The 27,681-nt window shown below is 43.6% G+C and overlaps 1 protein-coding gene across 2 annotated transcripts in view; it reads left to right on the forward strand.

Annotated features, from left to right (window-relative positions):
• The window catches only part of SLC38A9 (solute carrier family 38 member 9), a 60,594-nt gene that overhangs the window by 1,049 nt on the left and 31,864 nt on the right, over nucleotides 1-27,681 (forward strand). The window contains exons 2-8 of one of the 2 annotated variants that reach the window (XM_066377661.1): nucleotides 916-1,042; nucleotides 4,178-4,320; nucleotides 19,724-19,856; nucleotides 21,834-21,955; nucleotides 23,697-23,760; nucleotides 24,010-24,103; nucleotides 25,777-25,947. In XM_066377661.1, coding sequence (XP_066233758.1) covers nucleotides 4,208-4,320; nucleotides 19,724-19,856; nucleotides 21,834-21,955; nucleotides 23,697-23,760; nucleotides 24,010-24,103; nucleotides 25,777-25,947 — 697 coding nt within the window. In that variant the 5' untranslated portion in view covers nucleotides 916-1,042; nucleotides 4,178-4,207. The remainder of the gene's footprint in view (nucleotides 1-915; nucleotides 1,043-4,177; nucleotides 4,321-19,723; nucleotides 19,857-21,833; nucleotides 21,956-23,696; nucleotides 23,761-24,009; nucleotides 24,104-25,776; nucleotides 25,948-27,681) is intronic. The other variant, XM_066377651.1, reaches the window with a different exon arrangement.

Genomic DNA, 27,681 nt, shown 5'->3' on the forward strand with positions numbered 1-27,681 from the left:
TTTTATCGTGAGATTGTAGCAATGCAGCCCCATCTAGAAGAGGCTTTACTTCTAGTTCTAATTCTCTTGCTGTTTCCATCACTCCTGCAGTTGCTTCCTCCATTGAAATCTTGAACACCCCTCCCCAGTCACCCACGGGGGTTGAATTTCTTCCAATCTCCTGTTGATGTTGGTATCCTGACCTCTTCCTGTGAATGCTTTTAATGGCATCTAGCATGGGGAATCCTTTCCAGAAGGTTTTCAGTTTAGTTTTCCCAGATTGTCAGAGGAGTCACTATCTATGGCAGCTGTGGCCTTATGAAATTTACTTTAAATAATAAGAATTGACAATTGAAATTACTCCTTGATCAATGAGCTGCAGAATGGATGTGGCCTTAGCGGGCATGCAAACAATGTTAATCTCAGTGTCTATCTCCATCAGGGCTCTTGGGGGACCAGGTACATTGTCCATGAGCCATAGTATTTTGAAAGGAATCTTTTTCTGAGCACTAGGCCTCAACAGTGGGCTTAAATTATTCAGTGAACCACCTTGTAAACAGATGTGCTGTCGTCCAGGCCTTGTCTATGTATAGAGCACAGAGTAGATTTAGCATAATTCTTAAGGGGCCTAGGATTTCTGGAATGGTTCATGAGCATTGGCTTCAACTTCAAGTCACCAGCTGCATGAGCCCCTAATGAGAGAGTCACCCTGTCCTTTGATGCTTTAAAGCCCTAGATGGCATCTTTTCCCAGTATGAAGATATTTAGTCTGCATAGAAAATATGTTGTTTAGCCACTTTTTTTTACTTATCTGAGCTAGATCTTCTGGAAAACTTACTTCAGCTTCTCCATCAGCACCTGTTGTTTCACCTTACATTTTCTATTATGGAGATGGCATCTTTTTAAAAAAAAAAATTTTGTTGTTGTTGATTTTAGAGTGAGAGAAAGGGAGAAAGAGACACAAAAACATGGATCTGTCCCTGTTTGTGCCCTGACCAGGGATTGAACCCGCAACCTTGGTGCATCTGGACAATGCTCTAACCAACCGTGTTATCTGGCCAGGGTGTGATGGCTTCCTTCCTTAAACCTCAGGAACCAACCTCTGCTGGCTTCCAACTCTTCTTCTGCAGCTTCCTCGCCTCTTTCAGCCTACATAGAATTGAGGAGTGTTAGGGGCTTGCTCTGGATTAGGTTTTGGCTTGAGGGAATGTTGTGGCTGGCTAGTTGTGTCTTCTGTCTCAAACCACTAAAACTTCCTCTGTATCAGCACACACAGTAAAACAGAGAAGAGGACCATGACTGAACTCTGCAATTTTAAGAGGTCTGGGAGACAAGGAGCAAACAGTAAATGAGATAGAGAAGAGAAGGGACCAGAGAGGTTAGAGAAAACCTGGAGCCCTAATGAATCAAGTTATTAAGGAGGAGAGTGACCCCTTGTGGCAAATATTTCTGAGAGGGCAAGTAAGGTAAAGCTTGAGAAATGACACTGGGGTTTACCCATCTGGAGGTCATGGGTGATCTCACAAGAGCAGTTTTTGTGTAGAGATGAGGAAGATAGCCTGGTTAGCATGGTCTTAAGGAAGAATGGAAGGGTCTTAACTATACTTCTCACAAAAAATAGGCGATATTTTATTGCTTCATACTCATTTTGAAATATTCCCTAATTTTTGTGAGCAGTACATTTTATGTCTTACCTCTTTAATGTTCTCTTTTTCTCCTTTCTTGCCCTTTTTTAGGTCAATTTTTGTCATTCTCCTCCCCTCCCACTAGATTTTTAGTTATACATTGTTTTCTGTTATATCATTAGTCAACTTTATTTTATTTTATTTATTTATTTATTTATTTTCATTTTTCTGAAGCTGGAAACAGGGAGAGACAGTCAGACAGACTCCCGCATGCACCCGACCGGGATCCACCCGGCACGCCCACCAGGGGCGACGCTCTGCCCACCAGGGGGCGATGCTCTGCCCATCCTGGGGGTCGCCATGTTGCGACCAGAGCCACTCTAGCGCCTGAGGCAGAGGCCACAGAGCCATCCCCAGCGCCCGGGCCATCTTTGCTCCAATGGAGCCTTGGCTGCGGGAGGGGAAGAGAGACAGAGAGGAAAGCACAGCGGAGGGATGGAGAAGCAAATGGGCGCTTCTCCTGTATGCCCTGGTCGGGAATCGAACCCGGGTCCTCCGCACGCTAGGCCGACGCTCTACCGCTGAGCCAACTGGCCAGTCATTAGTCAACTTTAAAGTCACAGCATACATCACATCAAAGTGCACCGTTGATCTGGACAATACAAGGACCTTCGAACATCTTAATGCCAAGTCCTTCACCAAACTTTTTTTTCTCTTTGATCAGGATTTTTTTTTCCTCAACCCTAGAATATTATTATTTATTAATTATTTTTGGAGTCTTTAAACTTCTTGAGCCTGTAGATTGTTATCTTTTATGAAATATAGAAATTTCTCAGCCATTATCTTTTTTTTTTTTTTTTTTTTTCATTTTTCTGAAGCTGGAAACAGGGAGAGACAGTCAGACAGACTCCCGCATGCGCCCGACCGACCGGGATCCACCCGGCACGCCCACCAGGGGCGACACTCTGCCCACCAGGGGGCGATGCTCTGCCCCTCCGGGGCGTCGCCATGTTGCGACCAGAGCCACTCTAGCGCCTGGGGCAGCGGCCAAGGAGCCATCCCCAGCGCCCGGGCCATCTTTGCTCCAATGGAGCCTCGGCTGCGGGAGGGGAAGAGAGAGACAGAGAGGAAAGCGCGGCGGAGGGGTGGAGAAGCAAATGGGCGCTTCTCCTGTGTGCCCTGGCTGGGAATCGAACCCGGGTCCTCCGCACGCTAGGCCGACACTCTACCGCTGAGCCAACCGGCCAGGGCCCATTATCTCTTGATATATTGCTTCCACCGTAGCCTCTCTGGTTCTCCAATTACGTGCATGTTAGACCTTGTCACCCTATCTTCCATGTTTCTTCACCTCTTCCACATTTTCCGTCTTTTTTCCTTCTCTCTGTCACTTCTGGGTAGTTTCTTCTGATGTAATTTTCCAGTTCATTCCTTTTCTCATTAACTTTTCAACCTATTCATTGAGTTTTAAATTTGGGGTATTGTATTTTATTATTATTATTTTAAATTTGGCCTAGGAATGCACTATGGTCCTTTTCAACCATGCTGTTACTTTTTGAAAAAGCACCCTTTTCCTTGATGTATTTAAAAAGGAAATGTATCATTCTATTCAGATAATTCCTATAGTTGAAGTCCTTGTGGATCAATTTCTACTGCTGTTTCTTCTGGTTCTCACTAGCAGTACCTTATTTCTTCAGGTTATTTTTGACTGTGTGCTTATTCCTTGTCTTTAAAAGCTTGTCAGCAGGTCTTCTTTGGGACCAAGGAAGAAGGTGTGTCCTCAAAGAAAAGATTCACGTTCTGCCGGTTACCCAGCAGCCCTTTACGTGTTCTCTGACCGCCTTGCGAATCCACCTGAGGTGCGGGTTGTGGTGTGCATCATCTCCCCCACCACACTTGTGCACAGGCACACGCACAAACACACGCTGTGCTCCGTGTTGAGAGAATGTGTCTATAGTCCCCATGAGAGGCAGTGAAGCAGTTTTACGTCTTGTTAGCCCCTAATCTGATGATAAAGCTATGTGTAGGCCCAGCCATACTGTGGCAGGTAGGGAGAGGGGTGACTTCTTACTACAGTCATCCTTACTTTGAGTGAATCTCGGTTTTGTCTCCTATTTCTTAACACTTCACAGGGCCTTGAAAATTTCAGCCCACGTTCTCCCAGGACAAGCAAATACGCACAGCACAAGCAACTTCTTTACACTATTTACCTCTCTAGGTTTCCTACCTTTACCTACAAATGGCCTGATTTTTCTCACTATGTTTGAAGCTTTCAAAAAAAAAATGTTTTTAATATTTTATCGAGTATTTTTAGTTCTTTTCTGCCAAAAAATGGGTCCATAATAGCCTAATCTGTTTTATTGCTGGATATGGATCAGTCCACTTATGTTTTAAGCTGAAAAATAAACAGTGGCTTCAAGTTTCTGATAAAATAAATGACTTAGGCGTACACTGCATTAACGTATCTCTAGCAAATTCCTGTATTTTTCCAGTTTCTTGGGCACGCAAAGTTATTATTTATAGTGAAATAATTTTTAATTGAACCTTAAATTATCTATCTTTCCTGATTTATATAGGACTTTTTCAGCGCTTAGAGTCTGAGAAAAATGGCAAATACGGATAGCGATTCTAGGCATCTTCTCATCCCCGAGACAGACCAGGAAGTACATCCTGGACCTATGAATATCCAGTTTGATTCATCAGATCTAAGATCCAAAAGGTAAGTGTTTAAAATAAAACACTGGTTTCATAATTAAGAGTTTCTAATTATTAAAATGGAATTAGTTACAACCAAACATATATAGCTTTATTATAAAAATCCAGTTTCTTATAGGATCTGCATGTTTGTAGTGGGAGGGAATGATTATGAATATTATATCTTCATTTATATTTGACTTTCTCAACTAAACTCAGCATCGCTGTTGGGTGTGGGGGTGGTAAGTTTTATGAAATACAATGCATTTATATCATTCATTAAACAAATCTATACTGATTACCTGCTCCATGCAAGGTGATCTGTCAGGTGCTGAGCATGGAACAGTGAAGGTGACACATGTCCTGACCTTCACTAAGCTAAAATCCCAGCACACAGCTTAAGATTTGAGTTTAAGACTTATTTCATTGCATACTTGAAAAACCCAAGAGTGTACCCACTGAAAAATTGGTATAAATAGAGAATTTACCGAGGTGGCTGTTTACGCAACAGGCAGAAATAAATAGCATTCTGATGAGAAAATGTAATGGAAGAGAAGATAAAATGTCTTAAGTAAAGAGATTTTTAAAATCTTAAGGAATAGTCTTAAAATTGTGCAAAATCTGTACGAGAGAAACTGAAATTCTACCGAGGGACTTCAGAGTAAGATTAAGAGTAGTTCCTCAAATCTGAGTGCTGATGGGAAGTTGCGCCATTTTTATTTATCTGCAGATAAACTGCTGCCAATCCCTCTGATGCAATATTCTCTTAGGACGTAGCTTTTTCTTGTTTTTTATTTACTGAAGGAACTCTTGGACTTATCTGGTATTTTGTCCTGTGTCATCTATCTTTTGTGAAACTACCAAAATGGAAATAGAAACAGTATTCTTTGCATTTTGGATGAGTCTTCCAAATCACTTTCTGGAGTCATCAAAAGCCGTGCTTCTCCCCCCCGCCCCAACTCCTCTGCACCCCTGTATAAAATTGTCCTTTGTACCATTAAGAGCATTGAAAATGGAGCATTTCTTGAAAGAATTTTTTTCCAAGTCATGGACACTCTTACAGTTTCAATGCTTGCAAATTCCCAATCTTACCAGAAGGTGTCACAGGTGGTTTGCTAACACCGTGGCTTCTATTTCTTCTTCAAATAGTCCTCAGATGTTGTGATGGCTGAAATGACCGGGGATGACATTTATCTGTCATGCCACCAGGAATAATTACTGGTTCACAGTGCTTAAAAGCTGTCCTGGACTATATGATGCATCCATATGTTAGAAATATTTAAATGTGTATACTAGAGTTAGTGAAATATGACATGTAGCAAAAGGCTATATTCTCCTCTCAGAGGGAAGACTTAAATGAAATGTCCTGCTCTTTAAATTTTAATTCATAAATTTAATGGGATTTCCCCCTTGCAATGCCTGCAGCCAATTCTAAAGCTTCTGTGGCCCAGCAATTTCACTTCACTTAATTCTCAGTGTCAAATAATATATGTACAAAGGTCATTTAATACAGTATTTTTTATAATAGCAAAAGACTGCAAACAACCCAAATGTCTTTCTTTACAGGACTGGATAAGTAAATTATGCGATATGGAGACAATGGAATATTGTCACCCATTAAAAAGAAGGAAGTGGCTTTATTACTTATCAAAATGGAACAAGTCTTTAGCTTATTTTGTTAAGTGAAAAAAGTGAAGTGCAGAGCGGTGTACGGTATACCACCATTTGGGTAAAAATAAGTCAACAGATTAAGTAGAATGTGATATGTCCCAATGACTCTGCAGGAATGAATAGGAAGCCATGACAGTGGTGGTGTCCTCAGCGGGAAACTGAGCGCTGAGGTGCTGTTGGGTAAATTCAGCAACACCACCTATCACCTGCCAACAGAATCCTGGTCTTGCGAAGGGTTGCAGTAAGTTACAGCCCAGGAGATGAGGAGTGTTGTAAGCTAGTCTCGATCACCTTCTTCATCTTCCCAAATCATGTGCCGCCAAACCACGGGGATGCCTTCTGAGAAGCGCACCGTTAGGTGACTTTGTCGTGCGAGCCTCACAGAGGCGCTCACATGTGCCGAGGTGGTCTAGCCTGCCGCATACCTGGGCTGTGTGGTACAGCCTAATGCTGCTAGATTCTGAGCCTGTTCAGCATGTCCCTGTGCTGAGTGTTGTTGTACAGTGATGTTGTTAGGAGATAGGAACTTCTCAGCTCTAATATCATCTGTTGGGATCACCATCATATACAACCCGTCTTTGACCAAAATGTTGTCATACGGCACATGACTGTACTTTATCTTTTAGTCTTTCTTGCAGCTCGAGGTGGCAGTGTGAAATTGATCCCATGAGAAATCCTTTATAGTGGCCATCACAAAAGATAACAAAATTAAACTGGTAGTGCCTGACCTGTGGTGGCGCAGTGGATAAAGCGTCGACCTGGAAATGCTGAGGTCGCCGGTTCAAAACCCTGGGCTTGCCTGGTCAAGGCACATATGGGAGTTGATGCTTCCTGCTCCTCCCCCCTGACTCTCTCTTCTCTCTCTCTCTCTCTCTCTCTGTCTCTCTCCCTCTCTCTCCTCTCTAAAATGAATAAATAAAATTAAAAAAAAAAAAAAAGAAAGAAGTGTTCAGAAAGGAGCTTGCTCGTGCCCTTTAAAAAAAAAAAAATTAAACTGGTAGTTTTCCCTGCTCTACTCCATCAGTAGCTACAAGAACTAATGGCTGCAGAACAAGTGCTGAGGGCTTCTCCAACACCTCTAAATTCTATGATCAATAATTGACCACTGTGACAAAGGAATTTAGGTCATTACTGTACATTCTATTGCAATAAGGTGGCAGGAGTTCGGACAGTTTTCTGAGAGTTTGTTGAACCTGTGGAGATTGAATGGAAATACATTTTCTGTGATGAAACTTGTCAAAATGAAAGGGTAGCCAGCCATTTACAATCATGGCGTGACTGCCTAGGTAAGCATGCTTTAAGGAACGCAGGTATTTATACGGGCTCAGCAATGTTGAATGTTGATCTGCCTGTGAAACAATTTATGTTGAGAACAGAAACTATTATTTGATGAAGAAAACAATAGGTGTACCTTAAAACATTGTTATTTCTATACAAATATGAGTTACTTCACTTTATGTTTATAAATAAGACTCAGACACAGAGAGGAATTGATCTTCCATTGGAAGAACTGGCTTAGACAACTGTTTTGAAAATGTCAATCATTTTAGAGTGACCATCAGACCATATTATCCCATTGCCACCTGCACAATATTAGGATTTAATGTATTTTTAGTTATTATATATATATATATAAAACTTTAAAATTAGGATTAATTAGAAAAAAGTATAATTTTTCTAATATGCATTGCAATAAATACCAGAGACTGACAGCTGTCAGAGGGAAGGGGATTAGGGGCTGGATGATAAAAGTGAAGGGATCAAGCAAAGAAAAAAAAACACTTATAGACACAGACAGCAGTGTGGGGACTGTAGGAAGAAAAGGGGGTGGGGGAGGTGAAGGAGGGTAGAGAAGGGATAAATGGCAATAGAGGGTGATATGACAGGGGGGCGGTGAACACACAAGATGTTCTACAGATGATGTGGAATTGTGCACCTGAAACCTGTATAATTTTATAAACTGATGTCACCCCAATAAATTCAGTAAAAAGTTAAAATAAGTAACTAAATACAAAATAGTTACCTGACCTGTGGTTGCACAGTGGATAAAGCATCAACCTGGAATGCTGAGGTCACTGGTTCAGAACCCTGGGCTTGCCTAATCAAGAAACATACAAGTAGTAACTACTAAGAGTTGTTGCTTCCCACGCCTCCTCCCCTTCTCTTTCCTCTCTCTAAAATCAATAAATAAACTCTTTTGAATACCAAATAGTTAAAATAGCATTCATCCTGTGCTACCTAAAGCCATCTTACATATAACTGCACTTTGGAAACTGTCCTCAGCTGTCAGAGCTATTAAAGAACAAAACTCAACTGGGTCAAAAGATCTAATTGCCTTTATCAATGGTTCTTGAATTGGGGCAGCATCTCATCTAGCACACAGAAAAACTGAGGCTTTTATAGTCAGGAGACCAGACGAGGAAATTTCTATCGGAGAGCAAATCATTTCAGACAAGCAGAGTCACCCTCCTTTAAGGGGAAAGGAGGAGTCTCTCAGGAGGTGACCTCCCTGGTGTTGACCAGGTAATTCCAGATTGACGGGTTAGAGGTTACTTTCCTGGGAGGGGCCAAAAGGCACTTATGGGTATTAAGTTGGTTTGCTGAATGGGACTTAGCAGCCGTGACTTCATTTTGGGTGTGTTTGTCATTTTTTATAGATGAGAGAAAACAGCACTTGACACTTGGGAGCTGCCTTGCCTTCCACTTAGCTTGTGGTTAATTGTCTCTCGTCCACTAGGTGGCCGTCAAAACCATACATCAGTTCAAATGAAGGCAAAGACACAGCTTATCTTGTGGTGGAACTGGGCGATTCATAGTTAGATGGTCACCGGGGAGGACAGAGCTTGTCATCGTCCTTTGGATCATTTGGGCAACTTTTGCAAACCACACGGGCCCCTTTGCACTTTGCATGGCTCCCCCACCTTCCGTCAGTGTTGCACTGGGTGTGGGGCAGAGTGAGGAATGTGGGGGAGGGACAGAAGGTTTAGAAATCTCCTCTGCTGTGTTTGATACAGTCCCTTGGAATCAGTGGTCTCAGAGGTTGTTTTCCTGCTTTTTCAGGCTTTCTGGTAACCATAGATAGAGCTGGTATTCGGGATTGCTTCACACTGGGCTGCGGCTCAGGGGTTAGCCAGCCAGCCTGCCAACCTGAGACCGGACTCTGGGTGGTTGGTTTCCTCTAACTCCTGCTGGAGCTGCAGTCTGTGTGCCCCGTGTCCCCAGGGCAGGAATTCTCTGGGGAGTTCCTCCTGCAGGGCTCTGTCAGTGTCCTCTTCTGACCTTTAGTCACAACCCCTGACTAGCAACTGACTCTTCTAGGTCCTAGGAGAGAGAATGAAAAACAAAGCAGCGTGAGAAGTCTATCCACTGGCCCAGTAAGAGGGATTGATTGAAGGGATTACTGAGGCTTCGTGGTTTCATAATTGAGGAGTATACCAACAACAAAAGACAGAAAAGTAGTTTTTCCAGGAGTGTTGGTTTCCAGAGCTGCACCACTTGCATTTTGAGGAAGTTGACATCTCTACGATATAGGTGGGATGAGGGCTTGACCGTTGTCGGTGCCCTGCAGCTGATGGCCAGCTGGCTGACGATGTTGCTCCTTCTACACCTCGCCCTCCCTCCTCCTCTGCTCTCTTCCCTTTCCCTTGCCTCCTCTTCACTCCTCTTCAGCCTCTCTCATCTCTCTTCTCCCCACTTTCCATCGTAACTCTTTCTGCTCAATGCTTGAAGAAGACAGTCCTGGGCACGGTGTTAGAGAAGCTGTCAATATGTACATACTTGCACGACTATGACTTTGTCCAGATGGGGTCCAATTCTAGTCCCGCCAGAACCCTTTTGTTCTCTCCAATTCACGGTGTCTTATATATTTGCCTTCTTCCTCTCTTCCCAAATGTCTCTGTTTGCCTCCCTGCTCTCTCATACCCGGAGCTGCCTGGTTCTTGTGTTCTATCTGATTTTGCTGTTTGTTTCTATTTTGCCCATAAACTTGATGTGCTCTATTTTCTTCTCTCTCTTCCTCCCTCATTAACATTATTTGGAGAAGCCGAAGGACTGAGGGATCCTAGTTGAGTTTGGTTGGTGTGCGCTTTAGGGCCAAGTCAAAAGTGTATTTTCTTAGAAGATCTGAAGAGTCGGCTGTGAGGTGGGAAGAAACTCTCCTTGTCTAGTCTTTGCCAGCTGGTCCAGAGATTAAATCTACACAGGAAAGATTAGTGAGAAAATGACTGAATTTAATTACATACCTAGGTATAGGAACCCCACACACAGGAGAGAGCCAGAGACCCCACACACGTGAGTGGTCAAGACACAGAAAGATGGAAAGAGGCATGCACGGCATTCTGAGCTGAGGATAAGTCAGGGCACCCTGCGGCTTCAGAGGGGAGGAGGGTCATTTGCAGGATAAGAAGAGCAGATGCTCAGTAATTAGATGTTAGCCCTGCCATAAAAAGTTATCTCTGGCACTAACTTCTTATGGGCAAGTCCTCTAATTTAAATGCTTTTAGGTAGCTAAGGGGGACAGTAGTTTATCTTGAGCCCACAGGGTCTCGATGGCCTTTAGCTCAAAATAATTCACATGCCAAAGGAGTACATCTGGTGGGGCCTGTTCCGAACCATTTCAAAGACATGGGGGAACTAGTATGACAATGAAGAAGGGAATGCAGAAAGGAGGGTCCAGCCAGCATTTCCTCAAGGGCATCGGCCAGTCCTTGTTTGTGGCCGAGCAGCTGGCAAAGTGAGCAGAGCTTCTGACAGCTTTTAAGGCTAAAGGGAGAGAAATTGGAATCCAGGCTTCACTGGGGCCGCAGTACAAACTTTGGGTTGGAAGCCCTAAGCTCTAGAGGCCCAGAAATATGAGTATTTGAACTTTAAATAGAATGGGCTCACCGGGACTATAGCTCAACCTGAACTGATCTCATTCCCCAAAACTGGATGAAAGGAATCTAGGATTGCTAAGAGTTTCAGATTGGCTCCAAACATCATTTGAAATGAAAATTTCTAATGAAAATATAATTCCTCTAGGTTTCACATTATTTATACTGCAATTTCAATAAGTACAATGTCAAGCACTTAATAATAGCTAGACAGAAGAGGGTCAGAAATTAAGAGACCTGTTTGTTATACAGTAGAGATTGGCAGGCAGTTCAGATGATGGCATTATCAGAAATAGACTTTTAAAGCACTGTGTTCAATGTGTTCAAGGAAATTAAAATAAGGTTGAGAATTTTGGAACTGAATTCATGGAAAATGTTTGGTAAAAAAAAAAAAGCAAATGGAGATTTTTTTTTGGAACTAAAAAACAAAATCACAGTATCCAAAATTAAGAAATCAATGACAATAACAGACAGTTGTTAATCCAAGTGAGCTGATTGGACCCAGTTGGCAGGGCAGGTTTCACATTGGACTCTTGCTTTCATTAGTCTATGATCAGTCTGTGACCGTCTGCCAAGTAACATTCATCCTACCAAAGGTGGATTCTGGTCAGACTGCTCTTGTATTTGCCATCTGGGCTGTAAACAGAGCGTTGGACAGCTGAGAGACCACTTTGTGTACACCAGGGGTCAGGAACCTATGGCTCGCAAGCCAGATGTGGCTCTTTTGATGGCTGCACCTGGCTCACAGACAAATCTTTAATAAAATTAAAAAAAATAACGTTAAAAATATAACACATTCTCATGTATTACAATCCATTCATTTCCTACCGCTCATGTTCATGGTTGCGGGTGGCTGGAGCCAATCACAGCTGTCCTAGGGACAACATCAAATTTTTATTGGATAATGCGTAATGTGCATGGGTCGTTGTATGACTCTAATGGAATTACATTTTAAAATATGTGGCGTTTATGGCTCTCTCAGCCAAAAAGGTTCCGGACCCCTGGTGTACACCATTTGTTGCTAGTGTCTTTCCAGTGATAAAGCAGACATCTTAGTCATCTTCCCTGAGAGAGCCACCGTGAAAATTTCTAAGGCTTCCTTAAGTTATGGAAGAGGAATAAAAGAGAGGGTTTTTTCTTTGGTGATCAGTTTAAAGAGTAGATGAGTTTTGTGTGTGTGTGTTTGCAGTTTCTCTGTAACTGGACTACGATAGTGAGGAAAGCAATTCAAGTATACATTTGAGAAATCACATGTATATATTAAAAATAAGATTTATCTCACTGTATCTCCATCCCGCCCCCAAGCCCTTCCCCTTTGACAGCTGTCAGTCTGTTCTCTGTATCTGTGAGTCTGTCTCCACTTCGTTAGTTTATTTTGTTCATCAGATTCCACATGAAAGTGAAATTCTGTGCTAGTTGTCTTTCTCTGACTGGCTTGTTTCACTTAGCATATTACTCTTCATTATTACTCTTCATAATCTTACCTTTTGCAACAGCATGGACCTCCAGGTGGACAAGGAGAGCATGATCTTACTGAATTCTTTACCTTTTACATTACTTGTCCAGTGTTTAAGGAAAGGAAATTTTAGTTAAAGCTCTGGTCTGGCATTGTTCTTCTCTCCTACCTGCTTTTTTTTTTTTTTTTTTAAACTGGAGACTAGATTATATAACTAGAAAAAAAAATTTTTTTTTTTTTCCCAGAAACTGTTTTGATACATTTGTGTAAGAGAGTAATAATTGGCATGACATTATAGGCTGTAGCCTACCCTTTATCTATAATTAAGACAAGTTCTTTATTTCCAAATACTAAGTTAATAATTTTAATTTACTGTCTTTGAGCTAACTGAGACCATTTGTGATTTATCTTGGTGCTTTCCTCCAGTAAATAAAAGGAGGAGCTGTTTGGAAAACTGTGCCCTCTTGGGAACATTCCCACATTCCTAATCTTTGTTAGATGTCCCTCGCCGTGTCCTGTCTGGGGCCACTTTTTCTAGAGAGACGATAGTCTTCTGGTGGTAGTGCTCTCACCGCCTTTGTCAACCCAGAGAGAAACTGAGGAAACTATTACTCACAGGTCCTTCTAGCATCTTACCTCGATTGACATGTCCCTGGTGTTCACATAAGTCTTTTAGCTCATTCTAGTGCCATTTAGTAAAAACGAAACAAAAACCCTTGCATTTCTGTCGCTGGTCACTTTGTAGTCATAAGAGAAGAGAGTGTTTGATTTTTCCAACAGTAGAATTAAAAACCAAAATTTGAAAGCTTGAGTTGCATTAAAAGAATTTGGAATTCATTTTTAACAAAAAATCTGTATTTAAGATATAGGCCTGAGAAATAATATTCGGGACAAGTTCTTTGTCCACTTGTTGTTGATGAAGATGTTTACTTGCAGCTAACTAAACTTATTCTAAAATAAGGAACCCACAATCTTAAACCAGGGAATTACCAACATTTATTTTTTCATCACACCACCCTTATCAATTAAAAAATAATGCCTGATCAGGCAGTGGCGCAGTGGATAGAGCGTAGGACTGGGACGTGGAGGACCCAGGTTTGAGACCCCAAGGTCACCAGCTTGAGTGCGGGTTCATCGGGTTTGAGCAGAGTTCAGCTTGGGCCCAAGGTCGCTGGCTCGAGCAAGGGGTCACTCACTCTGCCGTGGCCCCACGGTCAAGGCACATATGAGAAAGCAATCAGTGAACAACTAAGGTGTCGCAATGAAAAAAACTGATGCTTCTCATCTCCCTTCCTGTCTGTCTGTCCCTATCTGACCCTCTCTCTGACTTTGTCTCTGTCAAAATTAATAATAATAATAATAATAATAATAACAATCTTCAAAAGTTGGAAGTGCATATCTGTGTGTGTGCATATGCATCTGAAATTTTTGTACAGGTACTTTTATACTTATAGTATGTACTTTATAAAATATGAAGATGGAAATTTTAAGATTATAAATTGTGATCTTGATAAAATCACCTTTTATTTATTAACAGTACATTAAAACTTTTGCTTTCACTTTATAATATTATCAGTAACAACTGAATGTACCTTTTATTTTGAAAAGCATTTAACACTTTGCTACACAGTAATTCAGACTGATTTGAATTCCATTTCAGTCACATTCAACAATTGCATCAAAGCATTTGTTGCAGTTGCCTGGTACACTTTGCTTTCTCAGTCATTGTTAAAATTTTGTCTTTACCTTACAGGGAGGCAAATTAAGAATGTAGGGGCTTTTTAAGGCCTGCTGTGAACCTATGTGCTGTACTGTTGATAGTCACATGTCATCATAGAAGAGGCCCACAAATTTGAAATAGCCGTCCCTATACCAGAAGAGTAGATACCTTGTATCTGAGTTTGACAAGTCATTATGGTATTCTGCCCATGATAAGGATCATATTTTTTGTAGAGTACAGAGAGTTTTTTTGGTCCCTCTAGATCTCATTATTAAATTTTAAAAGAATATGTTTACTTAAATCCGGTTTGGAAAGTCTAGCACATGAGGTATTCCATGTATAGTTTTTAAGTGATTATCAAGCCAACACCAAGGCCTAGGACTAGCAACGCCCCGAAGTTCCCGGTGTCTCCACTGAGCACATCCCCTTCCTCATTCAGCTGACCACTCCCCTGGCATTTGCACGATCATTTCCTTCATAAAGGAGTTCATCGTCCGCATGTCCCTCACACGAATTCTGTCTTACCTGTTTTTGCACGTCACGTAAATGAGACCATGCTGCATGCGCTGCTTTGTGGTTTCTGTTTCAACCTCGTCATTGTCATCTGCGTCATGAGCAGCTGTAGTGGTGTCTAAATTTTATTCCATGAGCACCTGCACTTATATTTATCATTTGCTGGTGCTGGGCTTTTTGGCATGTTTCCAGCATGGAGATCTTACCAATCAACATTCCTGTATGTGTGCCCAGGGATGCATGTGCAAGAACTCTAGGACTGTGCCTGAGAGTGGGCTCCCTTGGTAGTAGTGTGTGTGTGTGTGTGTGTGTGTGTGTGGGTGGGTGTGTGTGGGTGTGTGGGTGTATGCGCGCACACACACACAGCTTACCTGGAGGGTGCCGCAGGGGTCATACCGGCGGGTGGGAGTTCCCGTTGGCTCTGCTTCCGACGAGTGGTTTTTGCCAGAGACTGAGGTTGGCCGAATGTTGTGGGTGATCCTGGTTGTGGGACTACAGGTGACTTTTATATTTTTTACATTTTTTTATGCTGTCTAGAGAATCTACACATAGCCCTTCTAGGGAATGAAACATTCCCCACATTCATTTTTACAGGAAACCCCTGCGAAGGTAACATACACTCACCATATCCATTTTTTTCTCCAGAACCCAAGTTAGAGGCTTCTCTGCCCTTACCAACCCCCTAAACGGCTCACACCTAGGTCACCAGGGGTCATTTCATTGATCTATCCTCGTTTCCTGTGACACAATCATTCTCCACTTCTGAAAGCAGTCTTTATTTGGCTTGAGGACACCTGGCTAAACTCATCCTCATAGGTTGCTGCTTCTGGTTTTGGGGTAGCATTTGTTTACTCCTTCCAGCATTTCTCCTCCGAGTAATTATTTTTAAAATTTTAAGCCTACACAAAAGTTGAAAACATTTTCCCCATAAATGTTCATTAACTTTCTTTCCTGCTGATAAAAATAATACAGGTTTTGCCATGGCTAGTTAGCTCAGCGGTAGAGCATTGGCCCAGCATGTGGAAGTCCCAGGTTCGATTCCCAGCCAGGGCACACAAGAGAAGTACCCATCTGCTTCTCCATCCCTCCCCCTCTCCTTCCGCTTTATCTCTCTCTTCCCCTCCCACAGCCAAGGCTCCACCGGAGCAAAGTTGGCCCGGGTGCTGAGGATGGCTCCATGGCCTTCGCCTCAGGCTCTAGAATGGCTCCAGCTGCAGCAGAGCAACACCCCATATGGGCAGAGCATCGCCCCCAGGTGGTCATGCCGGGTGGATCCCGATCAGATGCATGCAGGAGTCTGTCTGACTGACTGCCTCTCGCTTCTAACTTTGGAAAAATGCAAAAAAAAAAGTAATACAAATTTTGATGATGATACTAAGGTTATTGAAGATGTCGTTGTCAGGGATACCTGAGCAAAGTATGTAGGGGAGCTCTCTGTACTGCTTTTTCAACTTCTGTGTGAGTCTGTATTTATTTCAAAATAAACTGCTCTTCTTAAAGTAGTACACCGTATTATTCATCATACGTTACTTATTCACCTTATTTTGTTGAGTTCCTATGACATGCCAGGTACTGTTGTGGGCCCTGAGAAAGCAGTGGTGACCAGATTCACAAAGCCTGTCCTCACCGCAGGCGCCTGGTAATAAGTATATGAAAGGTGTCTGTTGTGTCGGGTGGTTCAGATTCCGAGGAGGTGATGTACAGCTGCAGAGACGTATAGGAAGTGACCCGGGAGAAGGGGCTGACACTTTGGCTTAGGTGACAAGGGGAGCCAGATGACATGTTGAGAAACAGGCCGCACAAGTGTTTAGGGAAAGGCCTCAGAGCCTCGGTTTTTCACCTGAAATGAGTGACAAAGGTCCTGGAGGGCATGCCGCCCACGACGCCTCAGGATGGCCAGGAGGCTGGTGGCCAGCGTAGTGGCCAGCAGCCAGCGTGGTGGTCGAGGAAGCCCAGAGGGTAGGGGAAGGGGAGTTGGGAGTGCAGGCGGAGGTAGAGGTTTGAGTGCCGTCACCATGCATAGTAATGCTATTTAAAGTCACATGACCAGGGGAGCTCCCTCCTGTGTGCCCTGCCTGTGCCCACGCAGCGTTACGCCAGCCTGTCCACTCTCCCCCACGATAGCTCAGAAGCCCCTTCTCTCCTCCTCTCGTGACCGGCGTTGCTTCCTTACCTGTCTCCTCTGGCAGGTTGGCACCCTGGTCATCATTCAGCATGTCGTGCAAGGCTTCCCATGTGCTTGGCACTCAGAGCATATTTAATAGATTTGAAACCAAATAGAAATGAACGAACCGTAAGAGAAAGAAGAACCTTGAGCAAGCTCAGCCTTTGGAGACAGTGAGTGAAGTCCACGTGCAGAGCAGTTCTGTGGAAGGGAGTCGTGTGGGCACCGGAGGGACGGGAACCATGGCAGAAGCCCGAGGTCACCCGTGACTTCTGCAGCCAGGAGTCTCTGGTGACAGTGGCCGGTTAACGTCTTCCCTGTCACCTGGACGGGAAGGCGGCCTGGCAGGCATATAGTAGACTCCAGGTCAGGGGCTTGTTATTTCGAATGTTTGTTTGCACGATATTATTTGAGTACCTGATCCCTTCTCATTATTTTGAACAGACTACCCCAATCTGGCAGGTGTGTGAGTGCTTCAGCGGTCAGGGGTATGAACAGAGGAACAGTTTTAAGTTGAGGGTCTTCACATTAAATCCGAGTCTCTGGGAGAGTCATGGGATTGTTATTAATTAAGCTTCAGAGGGGCATAGCTGGTCAGTCGGAGGGCGGAAACAGAGGAAAAAGCCAAAAATGTTTAAGGAATTTAAGCAGTGGAACCGGGAAAAGGCGTTGGGTTAGAGAAATAAGGTTTCTTTGTTTATATGTGTATTAAATGAAAATATGGGGTTTTGAGTCACATTTTCAAATATTTTTAAATTTTTTGCTGACTGTTAAAAGCATCCCCCCCCCTCCCGTGGCATGACCATAAATATTTATAACAGGAGACAAATATAACTTCTACATGAAACATCACAATTTATTTTCAGTGTGGGACAGTTGAGCTCGGCCTCAGACGGGAAATAACATGGACAGGGAGCCGTCACCTGGAATGGTCCAAAAGAAAAGCCCACGTTTCCGAAGTCTTTTTTTCTGAATATTGTTCTCTGCGTCAAGGTTTCGGTTTAGAAGTCTCATTTACCTCCTTGCTCTCTCAGATGACGCTTAAAGCATCTGTTTCTAATGATTCTGTTAAAATATGCTGAGTTGTGTATTTTTCAAGAGAATCTGTTTTGAAAAGATTCCCAAATATTTGTTTGAACAGGCACACAGCATCTCGATGAAAAACTGCTGGAAAAGAAACACTCTCAGTCATTCCATTCTCAGATTCCTGGGCCAGCCAGGCTGGTACTGTTAACACTTATGAACAGGTCCAGCAGCCGCAAAGCACAGCCATTCCTGGCCCACCTCCTGGCCGGCCTGCCAGCCAATGCAGTGGTCGATATGGATGCCATTGAACTTGCAGAGTAATAAGCGATGAGGCGCTCTCTCTCTATCAGCGTCATGACTTGTTAGTCCCTTCTGTAACCCAGGGTTGGTTTCCATCTCTGCTTCATGTTGGCATTGAAGATCTAACTCCTTCTTGAACCCTGTGGGGAATCTGTCATTGTTGCAGAAGAGGTAGGGGATGCCCTTGTAGAGGGCGACCTCTCCTCCATGTGATGAAACTGTTTCCTGGACCTAATTAACACTGCTTCTTAGTACTACTGAGTGTCACAGGAGAGGTGTAAATTATAGAGACCAGCCCAGTACTCTGAGAGGATGGGTAGTGATCTCAGGCTACTACACGTATGAGGAGGGATGGTGGATTCTGCCTCTGACCCTCCATTGTCACCTTAGCCACTTGAGAGTTATTGGCACCCCCTGATTCATTCAGCAAGTCTGTGCTTAGTTTAGATGGTATGTCATGCCAGTGTCTATAGCCACGTATTTGCTCTACTCAGAGAGGTGCCGGATTAAACTAGAAGGTGCCCACCGTGTTTAAGTGTTGGGCTGGAGAAGAAATAGTCAAGGAAGGGGTCAGAGATTCTGTATGCTCACTGGACCAGAGTAAATTTACCGTCTGCACCACCTCTTCCCTAACGCCACAGCGTCAGAAAACAGCAGACACTAAAATGTTAGTGCCTTGGTTCTTCGGTGCTTCCCACAAGGTCTGGTGAGCAGTGTCTCCAGGAACAGCGGCCATGCTGTAGTCAGCGGGAAGCGTCTTTCAGAGCCGTAAGCGTAGAGAAGCAACGTGAAGTTAGTGGTGGCTCTCCACGCCTTTCATTCTCTTCCTTATTGGATCTGTGTGTATAACCTGATCTAGCAGGTCACGTACTGCTTGGGGCACAGGAGGGAGTGTTTGTGACTTGATGGAATCTGAGCATCCACAGCAGGTGCAGTCATCCCCTAGTGTGCGTGGCCACCTGTCCTTGCTGTGTGGGGTGAGGGTGCCGCAGGAAGCTGAGAAGGCAGGGAGGTCCAGTAAGGCCCTGAAGGGGGTCAGTGGCCGAAATGATTGCAGCACAGAGCCTTCCAGTGACCGGGACGTAGTTGTGAGAAGGAGGTGTGTGCACAGTGTGCTCGGGTGTGTCACTGAATTCCGGGGACAGCAGGCTATGGAAGCAACAGGCTCTCTCTGGAGTCCTGATGTTCCACTTGATAGTCGTCAGGGTGAGTTTCCCATGGGAGATGTTGGAGATTATGAGTCCTTAGTACATGAACCAAGAATAGGAATTCTGTCTGTAAAGGAAGTAACTTTAGCCCATAAAGAAGGACTGCAGAGTCTTTAGAACAGGGACACTTTTGTCTGTCATTTGCTCTGATGTAGTGTCAGAAACTTTCTGACAGAATATTTAAAACTGTGTCTCTGTTTTATTACTGAACATCGACAGCTGCTCTATTTCTTTTTAATAACCGACGGAAGCTCTTTCTGTTCTATCTCCTCTGTTGCTCCATGTCTTAAGTTCAGAAAAGTATGTTTAAAGTCATGATATTACAAGACAGAAGCTTTCCTCTGTGGATTGCATAATACTCCTTCTGTGACATTTTCTCTCCCCCCACCCCGTGAGAATTGAATGCTTTCTTCAATATCTCCCATTTCTAATGAAGGACAAGAAGTTCTTTTCCACAGGGGCTGAATGTCCTGTGTCACGTGTATCTTCCCTCCCCTAGGCCCTTCTGCATAGAGCCCGCAAACATTGTCCGTGTGAATGACGTCGTTCAGAGGGTCAGCGACCATGCCTCGGCCATGAACAAGAGGATTCATTACTACAGCCGGCTCAGCACTCCTGCAGACAAGGCGCTGGTAAGGGGCGAGCACGCCAACCGTCCGGGGTTGACTAGCAGTGCGCAGGGAGCAGCCCGGGCTGGGGCAGCGCCCAGTGGCTGAACTCTCTGCTGCTGGGCATGTTCCAAGGATGGCATCACGGAAAAGTCTAAGATGGTGACTCACTAATACACTCCTCACAATCTTGGGCTGGTTCATTATTGCCCAGCCTGGCATTGGAAACAGTCTCTCCACATTGGCAACAGCCCAGAGATGTGTTGTACTAACATGCTGCTCATCCCTGGTGCTAACAGCTCGGAGGAGGATCAACTACATTTGAAGTCGTTGAGGTCATTGATTATTAATATAAGTCATAGCAGGTTCTAATTCTTCTGTTTCATGCTGAAGTTCGAAGCTGCAAAGGGGAAGGTGTTTGTAGACGTTTCCTACAGGAGCAGGAGATTGAGACATCTGCATACGTCTGTGTGATCTTTTCCTTTTTAGCAAGAAGCAGAAACCAGGTCGAAGAGCAGGTGCTGAGCATTCTAGTCTTTGCAGGATGCACACTACTGCACATTCTCCTGACTTCTGTCTTACATTACCAACATAAAAATTGCTCTTAACAAAGGGCAGTAGAAAAACAGGCTGAAAGCTAGATTTGGCCCATGGGCCATAGTCTGTTGACTCTTAATCATTCAAAATCTGTTATTATTAGTATTATTTGAGGATCAAAAATATTGTAAATAATTTGGTTGCTTATGAGACATAGCACATATGAGATACTTGGAAACTTCAAAGCTTGAAGAAAAATGGAAACATTCTGGGAGAAAAGATAACGATTTTCTTACAGGTAACAATAAAAGGGAGAAAGGTAAACAACATTCTTTACATTTACCAAGGGGGCAAGGATTGTGCTCATCACTTCTCATCTTAAGCATGGCGAAGTATTAGGATCTTTTGTATCGCCAACATAGGGACTTCCAGCATATTCTGGGTGCAGTGAGCTTTTCATTTTTTCCTCCCCAGGACCTTCACACTAGTAGTTGTGATCATACATAAGTCCTCTGGAGAGTTAGCAGTGACCCCCACATCCCTCTTCGGGTCCAGTTCAGACCTGCAGGTTCTGCTTATGGAAGTAGATGTCAGCAGTGCGGGCTGGGCTGGGCTGGGCCTCACTGTCTGCTGTTTACTGAAAATGAATCCTCTTTGTGAGCTGACTCTGAGCTGACTCTAGAGTATCAAAGCATGTAGGCAGTGATCTGAAATGAACATGGGGACAGGGCCATTGTTCATGGGTGTGTTTGTATGTCCACATCATCTCTTGAGAACCCCAAAGTTGTCAGAGGATGCAGGATGTCCCCTACCCACGGGGGAGGCAGATTCAGAAAGACAGGCCAGGATCAGGTAGGAGCTGTGCGGGGAGACACACCTGCTGGCCGCTCGCTTTGCACGTCCTCCTCTCTGTAGGCCTCTTCCCTCCAGTCTGCGCCCTCCCTCCTGAAGAATCCTGGCTTTGCCTTCTCCCAAAGCCATGGTAGCTCACTCACCTTCTTCTGCAGCTCCTAAAGCTTGTTAATAGTCCATTGTTCCTTCCTCTCTTCCATTGGCTTCTCAAGTAGTTCGAGTTTCCCACCTGTCTCTGCTGAAGCCGCCCCTCATGGGAGTTCAAGGGCCACCTGATTCTTGAATTTCCCCTCAGCCTAGGCCCACGTCTCCTCCACCAAGAACCCCTCCTCTCAGTCACACAATTGAAGAGAAACATGTCTTGATGGTTGCATACTCTAGGAATTCATTCTCATTTCAGATAAACAGTTTGCTCTTCACAAGCCCTTAAATTCTTGCCCCTTCAGGTCTTTGCTGCATTTAAAAGAGAGTTTTCTTACTTGTTAAGCAGTGATGTATACTGTTACTTGTTCGTGATATGTGGAGATGTGTCTAGCATCAGGGGCTCCGATGTACAGAGAACACTCCATTTGGCACAGGGACTGGCTCTGACTTTCCTGCTCGTCTCACCAGGTTGCCCCAGACCATGTCGTCCCGGCTCCAGGGGAGTGCTACGTGTACAGTCCGCTGGGTTCTGCTTACAAACTGCAGAGCTACTCTGACGGGCATGGCAAAAACACCAGTTTAGTGACCATGTGAGTAAGGCTACTTTGTGGAGCATATATTAAGCCAGTGGTTCTCAAACTTTTTGAAGTCGGGGTGCATTTAAAATCCTACAAATAATTGTAGGTGCACTAAACACCAATTTCTGAGAAATATAATAATTAAGTCAAATATTAAAGAAAAAATATAAAGTCCAAGCATGCTTTTATGATAATTAAACAAAATAAATACAATTAAATTTATTCTGACATTAAAAAACATTTTTATATTACATTTTTTGAGTTATGCTTTTTAGAATTCATAAAAAAGAGAGGTTAAAAAATAAAAAATAAAAAGTTATCTTTTTATATATATATACACATTCTTAGTAAGATTTAGTAAATTTGGCAGGTCCCGGCATGTATGTGTTAAGTTTTTTCATTCTTGTGTTTATGAGAAACATGAGCCTGGTGTGTCCTAGCAATTTCTTCAATTTTGGGCATATATTTGAAAGGCAAACTCTCATTTCCTCGTCAATACATGGAAGAATTCCTCTCTTTTTACTCTTAATTGTGTTGAGGGTAGAAAATCCTAATTCACTTAAATAGGATGTTGAAAATTGTAGTAAAATGTTCAAAGCTTTTTTAGATATTTCCACATATTCTTCTTTTATAGAAATCCAAAAGGCTTCAAGAGACAACTCCTTATATTTAATCATCAATCCACAATCAGTGGATATAGCTGCCAGTTCTTCCTCTTCTGTTAATGTTAAACCAAAATGACTTGAAGCTTCAATGAATGGGTTTCTAATCCAATCGTATTGTTCAGTGTTAAGTGATAGAAAATGCTATAAATTAAATTCTGCCCATCAGCCTTTAAGTCCTATTTTATTTACACTTAACTTTTGTTCACTTCCAGAATTAGATTCTTCAATATCACGCTTCCTTTTGAGAAATTTATCCATTTTATTTGAGTGTATTTATCTAAAAATAATATGATGTGTTAATAATAAATATAATAATGATGTTAACAAAAAGAGTGGTATTTCCATAATGAAATGGTATAATAGAGTAACTATATTTATTTTTATATCTGGGCACATGCCATGAACCAGCGCAGCTAGTAATTCCAGGTCCCAAGTGGGAATGGTGCAGAATTAAGAAAATAAGTGGAATTAAGAAAATATGGGGTCAGGAGGGCCCTGAAATTGCTGCTGGCAAGAACAAAGCTCGCCCAAAAACTGCATCTTGCTTTATTTATAGGGCAAAGTGGGACATTAGCAAATCAATGAGATCTTTGATCATGTTTCCAAGGCAACCCAAGAATTTTACCATATGCAGAAAACCCCCACCATACATATCATCTTAACTTTACACCAAACAAAGGATAGAAGAAACTTGCCTCCAATCTTTCCAGGGAACATGGGGGGTAGTGTAAACAATCCAGCATCACAGTTTAACAGCCTTTTGTAACCTAATCAGGCAAGTGAGGTGGGGAATTGGGCAGACTGTCAGCTTACAGCCAATTCCTCACACCTCTGTCCCCCAAAAATCTAAACTACAAAAACCCTGTTGGTTTTTTGGTTCCCAACAGGCACATATTTCTCTGGAATACCATAGGGCACACCTGGAAATCTTCTAGGGTGCACCAGTGCACCCTGGCGCACACTTTGAGAACCACAGCATTAAGCTATTTGCAAAGGAAGATAACCGATGACTTTAACTTTTGTCTTACTCTCATGTTTGAGTAGTGGAACTCCCTGCTTCTCACCGCTGCTGCTCTCTGTGCTTACAGCTTTATGATCTGGAACACCATGATGGGGACTTCTATCCTGAGCATTCCCTGGGGCATAAAACAGGTAATATCATTTGTTGGCATAATTTTAGCCTGAAATACTTTTTATGTATTTTACAATAGAGGTTTTAATAAATCCACATCTATTTTTTTAAAGAAATCATATTTAATTTTATGTGAACTATAATGGCTTTGATCATGATCGTTTACAGGTGTTTAGCACCGTTACGTCTGGTAGCATAGTACAACAGCGTTGTGTTTATTCCAGTGCAATGATGACATATGTGTCTTGGGTATCTCTGTCCCCACGCAGGCTGGATTCACAACAGGAATGTGTGTCATTGTGCTGATGGGCCTCCTGACACTGTACTGCTGCTACCGGGTGGTGAAGTCGCGGGCCATGCTGGGTAAGAGCACGTGTAGTGAGGACAATTGTGTCAGTAGGTGTTTCCGCCGAGGTGGCTCCGAACCTGTGCATTCTGCATGCATGCCCCTCTCCGTTTTCTGCCTGAAGGCTTGCTCCTCTGTTCCGTGGCGTTAGGCTGAACCAATAGGGGCTGCCCTTGAAATTTAGATAGGCTGGGTGTGCTCTGTGGAATGCCCTCCCTTCTGTGCTAATTTCCTTATAAGAATACTTTTTAGAAGTCACAGTTTTAAAATAAGGTCCTGGCGAGAACTACATTGAGATGTGTTGGTTCTTACTCAGTTCATGGTGACTTGTTTTGACCTGTCCCTATGGGAAGACCTACATGTTGGAATCTCCTCAAAGAATTATAACTAGGAAAAATATGAAAATGGGAGCAGGGTGTTCTTTGTAGTATACCACCAACACATCCCCTCCACACGTCTCTGTAGATACCAGTTTGGAGAAAGACCTTCATAGATTGTTTTAAAGAAAATTAGGGCCCTGGCTGGTTGGCTCAGCGGTAGAGCGTCGGCCTGGAGTGCAGGGGACCTGGGTTCGATTCCCAGCCAGGGCACGTGGGGGAGGCACCCATTTGCTTCTCCACCCCCACCTCCTCCTTCCTCTCTGTCTCTCTCTTCCCCTCCCGCAGCCAAGGCTCTATTGGAGCAAGGATGGCCCGGGCGCTGGGGATGGCTCCTTGGCCTCTGCCCCAAGCGCTAGAGTGGCTCTGGTCGTGGCAGAGCGACGCCCCGGAGGGGCAGAGCATCGCCCCCTGGTGGGCAGAGCATAGCCCCTGGTGGGCGTGCCGGGTGGATCCCGGTCGGGCGCATGCGGGAGTCTGTCTGACTGTCTCTCCCCGTTTCCAGCTTCAGAAAAATACAAAAAAAAAAAAAAAAAGAAGAAAAGAAAATTAGGACCCAGGCAGATACACGTTGTTTACTTGAACCTCAGCGAGTAGGAACTGGCAGACCAGGCTTTGTCCCCAGTTTTCTTCTGTCCCTTTTGAGCCATGGTATATCTTCTCATAACTGCCATTTTTGTTCACACTCCTTGCCCTTTACCCACAAACCCCTGGGTGCTCTTACAGACCCGCCCTGTTCTTGACACAGTGTAGCCAAGAGCCCTTTATCTGTTACATCTTGCCCATCTTTTTCCCAGTCAGGATTTGAGCGGCTTTTGTAGTCCACCAGTTGGTTTATTTCTGCCTGTCTTTTCCATCACTTTGATTACTGTCTTCTGACTTTTCTGTTACTTAGTTTCTCAACTCTTAACTCAGTTGTCTAAAACTTCACTTGGCATGAGTGGTATAAACCATGACTCAAGAATACTTTTTTTCCATATTGTGATTTCAGTCTGCTGGCTGTTATTACGTGAGGTCTTCTCTACCTCCCTGACGATTTTGTCTCACTTTGGCTTCTCACTTGTTTTCATTAATTACAAAATTGTCTTCTACTAGAATCTGTTTCTCAGGTGATCTGAACTATAGTATTTTATTGACCCACATTTCTTATTAGGTATTAGTTCAACTGTGCTTTCACTCTTGTTATTTCATAATATGGTCTCATATCTGGTGTTAGAATTACCCATCATCTTTTACTATTTTGAATTAATTTGGGGAAAACAGATTATGAATTTCATATATGTAATTGATCTTTTCCTTGTGTTTTTCTGCAGCATCGTTGGACACCACGACATGGGAGTACCCTGAGGTCTGCAGACACTACTTCGGCTCCTTCGGGCAGTGGTCGAGCCTCCTCTTCTCCCTGGTGTCTCTCGTTGGAGCTATGATAGTCTACTGGGTGCTGATGTCTAACTTTCTTTTTAATACGGGACAGTTTATTTTTAGTAAGTATCTATCCACGTGCCTTCACACAGTTCCTATCGGGTACAATAACTGCGGTCATGTTTTGGTTTCAGTCTTAAATCCTGGACTTGGATCAAGTAAAATGTGCTATTTGTAATTCTGGATAATACATTTGATTCATTTTTTTTTTCCTACGAGTACAATCGCAGGTGTAATGGGTATGTTCTAATATTCCTTCAAATTCTCTAATTAATATTAAATAGGCCTAAGTTCCAGTGGATATTGTAAGCATTGTCTCCATCTTTACCACAAAATTTTAGTGTAACAGAGTTTATGAAGTTCATTGGTGTTTGCTCAAGGACTTGATGTGTGTAGAGTCTTGGGAAACACACATCAGTCACTAATTCTCAAAATATCAGGCCCCAAATGAGGAAACACTGAGTGATGAGCTCACATAGTAAATATATTCTTTACAGAATTTGTTATGGGATATTTGTCATACCCTTTAAGTAAGTTAAAGATGTCCCTGCCTATTGTTTTCCTAAGTACTTTTATTAATATATGCTAGATTTTATCAAATACGTAATCTACATCTTAACATGATCATAAGCTTTTCTCCTTCAGGATCTTAATATGACCAGTTAAACGAATACATTTTATAACCTTTAAATCATTCTTATGTTCTGGGTAAACAAGTTATTTTATTAGTCATGACATATTTTTTTAATTTGTTACTGGATTCAGTTTACTTTTGAGAAGAACAGAGCTAACGTTTTATGTGGAACTTTTACATCTTTTCATAAGAGTCCCAGAGGGGCCTGTAGTTCTTCTCTCTTGTCCTGTCCTTGGTGACCCTTGGGGTGTTAGGGCTTCTGCATGTCTTAAAACAAGAGAAGCTTATTCTCTCACTGTCCTGCAGACTTGAAGTCCAAAATCGAGTGTCAGTCAGCCCTGCTCCCTCTGGAGCCCTCAGGGAAGACTCAGCCCTGCTCCCTCTGGAGCCCTCAGGGAAGACTCAGCCCTGCTCCCTCTGGAGCCCTCAGGGAAGACTCAGGCCTGCTCCCTCTGGAGCCCTCAGGGAAGACTCAGGCCTGCTCCCTCTGGAGCCCTCAGGGAAGACTCAGCCCTGCTCCCTCTGGAGCCCTCAGGGAAGACTCAGCCCTGCTCCCTCTGGAGCCCTCAGGGAAGACTCAGGCCTGCTCCCTCTGGAGCCCTCAGGGAAGACTCAGGCCTGCTCCCTCTGGAGCCCTCAGGGAAGACTCAGCCCTACTCCCTCTGGAGCCCTCAGGGAAGACTCATCCCGGCCCTCTCTGGCCTCGGGAGACAGATGGCTGGCAGTGTGGTCCTCGCCCTCCTTGGCCTGTGGCTGAGTCACTGCAGTTCCCGCCTCTGTCTTCCCGTGACCATCTCCCCTCTGTGTGTCCGTGTCCGGGTTTTCCTCCTCTTATTCAGGACACAGTCGCTGAATGTTGGGCCTCATCTTGAATATAGCTGCAAAGATTCTGTTTCCAAATAAGCACAGTCGAAGGTCCCTGGTGGACATGGGTTTGGGGAGACACAATTCAAACTGGTATACTCAGTATTATGATTTTACTGTTTACCAGCCTTGTGTAGCTCTGGGCATCAGGAATTACATTAAGATTCCTAATGAAAGGTGAACGTCAAACAGGGTAAAGCGCACACTGTCAGTCTAACAGGAAGACACATCCTTTCCCCGTTCTCCCGGGACTTCAGTGTGAGTGACAGAGCCGGGGCCCATGTGCTTTTTGCTGTTA

This window comes from Saccopteryx leptura, chromosome 1 (genome assembly GCF_036850995.1).
Source record: "Saccopteryx leptura isolate mSacLep1 chromosome 1, mSacLep1_pri_phased_curated, whole genome shotgun sequence".
In the NCBI taxonomy this organism is placed as follows: domain Eukaryota; kingdom Metazoa; phylum Chordata; class Mammalia; order Chiroptera; family Emballonuridae; genus Saccopteryx; species Saccopteryx leptura.